Source organism: Oncorhynchus kisutch, linkage group LG14 (assembly GCF_002021735.2).
Source record: "Oncorhynchus kisutch isolate 150728-3 linkage group LG14, Okis_V2, whole genome shotgun sequence".
Taxonomy (NCBI): Eukaryota; Metazoa; Chordata; class Actinopteri; order Salmoniformes; family Salmonidae; genus Oncorhynchus; species Oncorhynchus kisutch.
Genome location: NC_034187.2, coordinates 55,227,177 through 55,236,519, shown reverse-complemented (window position 1 = coordinate 55,236,519; position 9,343 = coordinate 55,227,177). Strand labels below are relative to the sequence as shown.

The 9,343-nt window shown below is 41.6% G+C and overlaps 1 protein-coding gene across 1 annotated transcript; it reads left to right on the top strand.

Moving 5' to 3' along the window:
- The first annotated feature begins 1,149 nt into the window (after positions 1 to 1,149).
- Positions 1,150 to 7,853, top strand: LOC109903120 (guanine nucleotide-binding protein G(I)/G(S)/G(T) subunit beta-3). The gene is made up of 8 exons (XM_020499745.2): positions 1,150 to 1,362; positions 3,767 to 3,872; positions 4,244 to 4,389; positions 4,784 to 4,847; positions 5,149 to 5,305; positions 5,499 to 5,767; positions 6,102 to 6,318; positions 6,761 to 7,853. Exons 2-8 carry the CDS (start codon positions 3,816 to 3,818, stop codon positions 6,865 to 6,867), a joined length of 1,017 nt encoding a protein of 338 aa, XP_020355334.1. The 5' UTR covers positions 1,150 to 1,362; positions 3,767 to 3,815; the 3' UTR covers positions 6,868 to 7,853.
- The last annotated feature ends 1,490 nt before the right edge of the window (positions 7,854 to 9,343 follow it).

The window sequence follows — 9,343 nt, the reverse complement described above, 5'->3', positions numbered from 1 at the left end:
TTACAATCTAGGTTTACTCCAAGCAGTTTAGTCATCTCAACTTACTCAATTTCCACATTATTTATTCCAAGTTTTAGTTGAGGTTTAGGGTTTAGTGAGTGCTTTGTTCCAAATACAATTATTTTAGTTTTAGAAATATTTAGGGCTAACTTATTCCTTGCCACCCACTCTGAAAATAACTGCAGCTCTTTTTTGAGTGCTGCAGTAATTTCAGTTGCTGTAGTAGCTGACGTGTATAGTGGTGAGTCATCCGCATACATAGACACTCTGGCTTTACTCAAAGTCAGTGAGATGTTGTTAGTAAAAATTGAAAAAGCAAGGGGCCTAAACAGCTACCCTGGGGAATTCTTGATTCTAACTGGATTATATTTGAGAGGCTTCCATTAAAGAACACCCTCTGTGTAGTAACTCTTTATCCACATTATAGCAGGGGGTGTAAAGCCATAACACATAAGTTTTTCCAGCAGCAGACTATGATCGATAATGTCAAAAGCTGCACTGAAGTCTAACAAGACAGCCCACACAATAATTTTATCATCAATTTCTCTCAGCCAATCATCAGTCGTTTGTGTAAGTGCTGTACTTGTTGAGTGTCCTTCCCTAAAAGCATGCTGAAATTCTGTTGTCAATTTGTTTACTGGTTGGACTGCTCTAATTGGTAGGCCTACCATGCAATTGGCTGGAAGAGTTTTCTGAGCCACTCCAGGTCAGCAAAATCAAATACCCTCTCCTCGTAGACATTAACACTATTATACTGTCGAATGATGTGGAACTGAATGTGGAAGACATCAAATGTGTTTCTCTACCAGCTTTATGTCGTAGCCATTGATGTGATGTAACTAATGGTGTGTTCTCACTAGCAATGCCGCTCTATACCCCTCAGAATCTCTCTACTGGATCATATCTCAAACCCCTCCGCATCTCTCTACTTAATCTTATTCTCACATTTACACCTTCACCTGTCCCTCTCTCCCTTCATCCCCACTTCTCTCTTTACCTGCTCTTGTCTTTTGACCTCATAACCTGATTTTCTCCTCCAATCGGTTTACCCATCTCCTCTTGCCATGCTCTCTCTCTCTCCTTCCCTCTCTCTATTTCCATCTTCGGGCTTATCCCTTCATCCCTGATCTCCTTCATCCCCTTCAATCCTCATCTGTTCCTCACAGGAGGACGGGAGAGAGAAAGAGAGAGTTTTCACAGGTTGCCTGCAGCCAGTCTGTGGGTGAAAGCGTAAGAGGAAAGAGAGATAGAGAGAAGGAAAGCAGGGCTGACTTGAGTATTGTGGAACATAAAAAGTTGCTTCAAAGGGCTACTGAGGCAGAAAAGCTCAAAAAGAGGAAGGACTGCATTTTGTTTGGAAAGGTGAGTGATTTTGGGTCACTTTGGTAGCACATACGTGGAACTACATGGAACGACATTGACTTCTCTGATGATTACGAACACGGACCCAGATCATCATGGACACTATCCCATTACCTCGCTCAGTATTCTCATCCATGATAAGATTTCACAGTTGAAAGACTGGAACTTCATCTGATTTGCAGCCCGGTCCAATGGATTGAATATGAGTGAAATAAACTACTCAATTGTCGGTCAATTACAAGAAGTAATAAATGGAGTTCTCAGATGTGCTCATTTCCACCAGAGGATGAATTCTAATGGCATGCAACAAGTGCACTGTAGTCCATGGAAAACATGTTGACTGCTGTCTTTGCAAGTGAGAGAGAGAGCAACAGAGAGAGAGAGAGACAGAGACAGAGACAGAGACAGATACAGAGACAGAGACAGAGACAGAGACAGAGAACTGGTAGGTCGGGTTGAAATGGCTGTCACCAGTAGGGAGTGACGGTGACAGAATTGAGTGCTTTTCTTCTCAGAATCTGTTTAATTTATTAGGTAACAACAGCATAGAAAGATGTTATCAGCATTATCACGAAGGTTGCAAATCCTCCCTCATTGATTCTGGAGATCCAGTAAAAGAGGAACAACACCAAAACAAAATCCCAGAGTGAAAGCAGCAAACTGCAGAGCTTGTGCATATCTTCTATCTCACTTTTCGCACATGTATTGTCTCACATGTATTGATTTTGTGCATTGAAGTCTTCCTGAATTCTGCAGCCATGCTAATAGAATGGTGCATGTCTAGAGTACTTCTATCTAGACAAACAGGAATAGAGGCCATTCTGTGCAAAGATCATTTCAAAGGAAATAACCAAACAGGAAACTGAAGAAGAAGACTCCATAAAAAAAAACTCACATTTCTACCTGATAGGCCCATATCCTTGCCTAGTCTTGTCCCATATCCTTGCCTAGTCTTGTCCCCTCTCTCCACTCTTTCTCTCTTCTACCATCTCTTGCTCCCCCTTTCTGATCCAGTGGTAAAGGGCAGTCAGTAATCGGATGACAGGAGATTTGACTGGAAAAGCCTCCTTTAAGATCCCCTGATGGGGCTTTAAAGCTCTATTCCCACTTGGCACAGACGTCATTTTGTCTAGTTTTGATTTACATCTGATTGAGTTGTCAACTAATGTGAATTCAGCATGAAATCAACAAGAATTTGAACCGGGTCATTGGATTTAAGTTCAAAATTGGGTGAAAATACAGAAATTCCTTTACGTTGACGACTTTCTCCACATTGATTCAACATCATCGCATTGATTTTTTTTGTCATTGAAAGTACATGGAAACAATGTTGATTCAACCAGTTTGTGCCCAGTAAGTTGTTCTCACCCCTCCTCGCCCTCTGTCTCACTGGCTCTCATCATAGGTCAAACCACCTACTGAACATGCTTAGCCTATGCTTTGCTTAGCCTATTTGTGAACAAGTATTTCTGTGAAAGTAATGCCTTTTGTTAATACTGTATTTGCAGGGATGTGTGCTGTAGTAGTTGGATTCGTTTTCGAGATTTGTTGTTAACCTTTAAGCGGTTTACAAAAGTGGTGTGTGTTGGTAATTGGCCTGCAATTATGAAAACGTCAGCATCCAATTAAAGAGTATTAGGGCCACACACAGCTAACCCCTAATTCCCTCTTGATCTTGAAATATTCTCTCTTAAAAGGCATTGAAAGTCAGAGTGAGGGGGGAGAAAAGAAGGTTCATGCTAAATTGTGTCTTAAACTTGTTTTAATTGTAACACAAAATAATAAGAATTTAAGCAATAAATAGGAAAATATAAGTAATAAAGTATAGTTGTAAAGTTAAATGAGGCCTTCTAAGTAAAAATGGAAAGTGCTCTTGAAAGACAGACATCACTTCCGTAAAGAACTATAAAAAAACAAAATGGCTGTCTGTGTTACAGATAAAATGGCCAGTAATTTGCCTTGTTCTTCAGATACATGAAGGTAGATCTTGGATATGTCACTAATTCTGCATATTAGACTTCTAGCACAGTGGATGTGGGATTATACCTCGTACCGTACTTAAGAAGGCCAATCTAGGCTCTTGCACCATACTAAATGACGAAAGCACCTGATTGGTTTAGTTTAGGGGGTCAGAGGCCATGGGGGAGTTACTGGAGCAATGAGTCCAGTTACGTTCTCCTCAAACAGATGGCCACCTTATGCAGTACATCTACTGCACATATTTGAGAACATGAATTCTCAGTTCTATTTAATTAAGATCTTCGTTACATGATTGAGTTCTACATTGTATACATTTTACAACGAGGACAGCATTTTTGCCAAGCCTTGATCTGTATATGTATGCAATCAAATAAGTTCTAAACATAAAACTATTTTCCTTTTCTCTTTCTCCCTTTTCGTCCAGTCTGCTACTTTTTTTTCTCCAGCGGTAACAGCCCCTATCAACCGTTGCCATGGGTGAAATGGACACGTTGAAAAAGGAGGCCGATGGTCTGAAGGCCCAGATTGAAGTGAGTCTCGTTATCACAGCATGTCAATGGTTGCCACAAGACACATTTTTTGGGTTTGTTACAATCTTCAATATCACCCCAGTCAAAAACAATCAGATAAATAACTTGGAATTATAGAACCAATAATGCACAAGAATTCATGTACAGAGTTGATAACATATAGCCTACATTTAGTTTCCTCCACATACCAGCACTGGCATGGAGATAAAGTTATACTAAGACATTGTAAGCAGTGTCTGGTTCCTGAAAAATTTAAATACAACAGAAGTATGGAAAACATTCTGCTCCAAACAATCTATGCTTATTTTTCTACAACTATTTGACTCTTAACTTATTCCTTTCCTACCTGTGAATCCCTTTCCCACCACTAGGCAGGCCGCAAGGCGGTCAATGACACCACCATGGCCACTCTAGCATCTGGTGTGGCGGCTGCACCACGTGTTCAGCTGAAAAACAGAAAGACATTGAAGGGACACTTGGCCAAAATCTACGGCTTGCACTGGTCTGCTGATAACAGGTGAGAAGGTTTTCTTGTCCAGATAGCTGAGAATGGGGATGGCGCCAGGGACAGTCGAGCTCACCATAGACGCCCCACCACTACCACTAGCCAGTGTGGAATAGGGACTATTGAAAAACATAGAGAAGGTCTACCTTGAGCAAGACAGAGAAGGTCGATACAAGGGGTTGTCTGATGCGCCACTCAAACCAAATGGACTCTGATATCAAAAGGTCCCATTGTTTAATGTGTCCACCATGGCATGCAGGTGTCATGGGGTTCAATGAAAATGCTTTCATTGTTTCAAATGTTGCATTGTCAAAGTATTGAGCCAGATTCATACTGGACCTCGTGCCTAAATCCTGTTCACAGAATTTGATATACTGACTAGCCATTTTCTTTTTCTCTCCAACAGGCACATGGTCAGTGCCTCACAGGATGGCAAGCTTCTGATTTGGGACACCTACACCGGCAACAAGGTAAGGAGTGATCACTGATCAGTCATCATCTTCACATCTCTAACTATTTTCCTCTTAATGCATAGGATTTATATAGAGAACTTTCTACTTGGTTTGCAAATGTGTGGAGTAAATCCCTACTTCAACCACCGACGTGTAGAAGCAGTACCCACTTTTCTTTTAGATTGTCTTGACTTTGACTACACACTACGAATGTATTTATATGCTATAAGTCAGCTATTTGGGTATTTTAAGTCTTCTAACCTTGAGACAAAGCAAACTAGAAAGTGAGTGGTTAAGCATTCTTCTCCCTGCCCTCCAGGTATATGCCGTCCCCCTCAAGTCCTCCTGGGTAATGAGTTGCTCCATGGCCCCTTCTGGCAATCTGGTGGCCAGCGGAGGTCTGGATAACATGTGCACCATCGCCAATATCAAGGGTGCCAGCCCAAAGACCCTCAGGGAGCTGGACGCACATGAAGGTGGGTATCGTAGTACAATGTCTGCTTCATCCGAGTTATCGTCAACTCCGATACCAACTGGGTTTACGGTCAACTCCGTGACCAACTACAAGAGAATTCATCAAAAGCGTGTTCATAAATTGGATGAGATCCAAATACGTAGGAAATAAGTAGTACAAACAATAACATCTCTATCTTTCTCCTTCCATCTCAGGCTACCTTTCTCATAGCCGCTTCCTGAACGACAATGAGATCCTCACAGCATCTGGTGACACCACTTGTTGCCTGTGGGATCTGGAGACTGGCAAGCAGAAGGTGATCTACAAGAGCCACGTGGGTGACTGTATGTGCCTGGCCTTGTCACCAGACCAGAACTCTTTCATCTCAGGGGCGTGTGACTCCAGCGCCAAGCTGTGGGACATAAGAGATGGCGGCTGCAAGCAGACCTTCATCGGCCACACGAGTGACATTAACGCTATTGCGGTGAGCACATAAGACACGCCCCAGGGTTTTTCCTGGTCAGAATGACTCTGAATGATCTATATACTGTGGTGACCTTAACCCAACAACTATCGACCTTGTCAAGATGTTGGGTTGCAGGTACAAGATTCTGGTTTCGAGCTCCGGTTGAGACTACCCACGTGACTTCAGTAGTCAGGGGGTAGTGCGATCCAAAATCGAAACATAATTTAGCTTCACAACACCAAATCTTTCCAAGGAGTCTGTACATTGCTAACTCAGTCAACTCACCGGGCAAACTAACCTTCAAGTTCAATACAAAACACTACATACTGAAATGGCCTTCTTTATACCCCAGTTCTACCCTAGTGGCACTGCAGTTATCACAGGTTCCGATGACTGCACCCTCAAGATGTACGACCTCCGTGCTGACCAAGAGGTCAATGGCTACCAGGACGCTGCATTGAATGCTGGCGTCACGTCAGTCTCCCTCTCCAGCTCAGGACGCCTCATCTTCGCCGGCTACGACAACTTCAACTGCAACATCTGGGATTCTCTGAAGGCCGAGAAAGTTGGTGAGTAAAAGTGTGTGGTGAAACCAGTGAGAGAGAAGGGAGAGGACTGAGGGGAGGGGGGAAAAGGAGTGAGTAGAGACAGAGACAAACAAAGAGAACAGTCAATGTAAAGAGAGGGAGGCAGAAGAGGAGATAGATGGCATGAGTGAAAAATCTGCCGATGTGCCCTTGTGCAAGGCACGTAACCCTAATTGCTCCTGTAAGTTGCTCTTGATAGGAGCATCTGCTAAATGGCTCAAATGTAAATGTAAATAAGTGGGTGGTTTAAACACAGGTAATGAAAGGGAGAAAGCGTATAGTCAAAGAAGTCTGGATGAGAGGCAGTCAGTCAAAGAAACACGGGTAAAAAGGGAATAGAAACTAGAACTGCATCATTTGCAACAGTGTAGATGACTATTTTCTTCTTCTCATCTCTCTCTCTCTCTCTTTCTCTCTCTCTCAGGTGTTCTGTCTGGCCATGACAACAGAGTGAGCTGCATTGGGGTGCCAGACGATGGATTGGGTGTCTGCACAGGATCCTGGGATAGCTTCCTGAAGATCTGGAACTGAGCTGGTCCTCCAGAGGCGACATTGGGAAAGAGAGAGGGGAAGACAGGGAGGAGGGGGGGGGGGGGGGGAGGAGAGGAGAAGGGGTTAAACACAAGCCTGAGAAATAAGGATGCTCATTTTGGGATTGGGGAGATATCAGGCGGAGCATGTTTGTCGTACCAGTTCACATAATTTCTTCCCTTCTCTCTCTCCCCTCCTTTTCATCTATGTATGCAATGTGAGAGGTGGTGAATGGGACTTCATAGAACATACTGTATAAATGACATCGACAGCAGAACAAAATGCAGCCACACTACGTGTACACATGAGAATTTTAAAGTTATTGTTCAGACTATCAATACCGAGACAACGACAAACATAAAAAAAAATAGGATTATTTGAAATCATAAATGAATTAATGAAGAAAATATGCTCTACTTGTATCTAAGGTGAGAGTGACAATTGCACATATAGATTTTTGACAATAAAAATGTGAAATAAATACAGAAATATAATGAACAGAAATAAAGGTTTAGTATTACAGATGTATTTGTATTGTTTTGAGATCTTTGATGTATAAAGCCCACACTTATTAGCTGTACATTTATTTACATTTAGGTCATTTATTATTTATCGGAGTGCAGAGTTGATGTACAGTGCCGTTTGGTCACACAAATCCAATGTATGATGCCATTTTGGGCCTATGATGATACATGCTAACCAGCAGCATCCTCTGTCTTTGCCCCAAAATGGCTGCCATCACCAATCACCAACAAAATTAAACCATGTTCAATCACATACATCCGAGTTTGTCTATCCCTCTACTTTGAGTGTCCAGCATTCTTGAATCCTACTTCAGGAAAAAGGTTCTTGAGGTGTTACATATCAGATACCAATATATTCCCTCCCAACTGCATTTTGTAGCACTTTTACCCATCGGCAGTAACTCTGTAAACATGCTATGTTCGTTGAAAAACCTTTCTAATAAACCTAGAATACTGCATTAACACCATGTCTGTGTATTTGTGCTTTGACAGTCAACCATTTAGAACAGAGTTTGACCAGGCTAATGTACACAGTTGTATTTCATATACAGACCTCTTTCTGGAGGACATTACTAAATGTTTTACTTGTCGTCTTATGTAAAAAAAAAAAGCTTGCATGCTGTACTCCAATGCTTCATAATAAAACACAATTTAAACAGAACATAAACATAACTACTCAACCTGTGGAAACATTGATAAGCGACCACGTTTTGGTTTTAGTGGGGCTGTGAAAATGTAACCACCTTTCTAGATATAAGGACTGACAACCACAAGATAATGTTAAACATATTTTGAAGCTATTACCAGATTGGATCCCAGGCCAATATTTTGTAGATTAAGACCACATTGTGTGGGGGGGGGGGGGTGTTGATTAATCTCGCCTGGGCGCCTGTGTAGGCGCGGTTTGCACTGGCTGAATGTTGATTTGGAACTAGGTTGCCTACGCGGTGTGAGCCAGATGGCCTCCGCCTCTGGCCGATGTTGAAGTCGGCTTGAAGGATATAAGAACTGACAACACATGACATCCACAAGATCATTTTATTTGATGTAGGTTCAGCACATTGAATAATGAGTAGGATTCTGTGTTTTGACGTAGGTTCAGCACATTGAATAATGAGTAGGATTCTGTGTTTTGACGTAGGTTCAGCACATTGAATAATGAGTAGGATTCTGTGTTTTGACGTAGGTTCAGCACATTGAATAATGAGTAGGATTCTGTGTTTTGACGTAGGTTCAGCACATTGAATAATGAGTAGGATTCTGTGTTTTGACGTAGGTTCAGCACATTGAATAATGAGTAGGATTCTGTGTTTTGACGTAGGTTCAGCACATTGAATAATGAGTAGGATTCTGTGTTTTGACGTAGGTTCAGCACATTGAATAATGAGTAGGATTCTGTGTTTTGACGTAGGTTCAGCACATTGAATAATGAGTAGGATTCTGTGTTTTGACGTAGGTTCAGCACATTGAATAATGAGTAGGATTCTGTGTTTTGACGTAGGTTCAGCACATTGAATAATGAGTAGGATTCTGTGTTTTGACGTAGGTTCAGCACATTGAATAATGAGTAGGATTCTGTGTTTTGACGTAGGTTCAGCACATTGAATAATGAGTAGGATTCTGTGTTTTGACGTAGGTTCAGCACATTGAATAATGAGTAGGATTCTGTGTTTTGACGTGCAAAAGTGTTCGCTTTTGATAAAAATGCTTTATCTGAGTTCCCAATGAAAACTAGTTTAAAAATTAGAACATACACTACCGTTCAAAAGTTTGGGGTAACTTAGAAATGTCCTTGTTTTTGAAATAAAAGCAATTTTTTTCATTAAAATAACATCAAATTGATCAGAAATACAGTGGAGACATTGTTAATGTTGTAAATGACTATTGTAGCTGGAAACGGCTGACTTTTTTTATGGAATATCTACATAGGTGTACAGAGGCCCATTATCAGC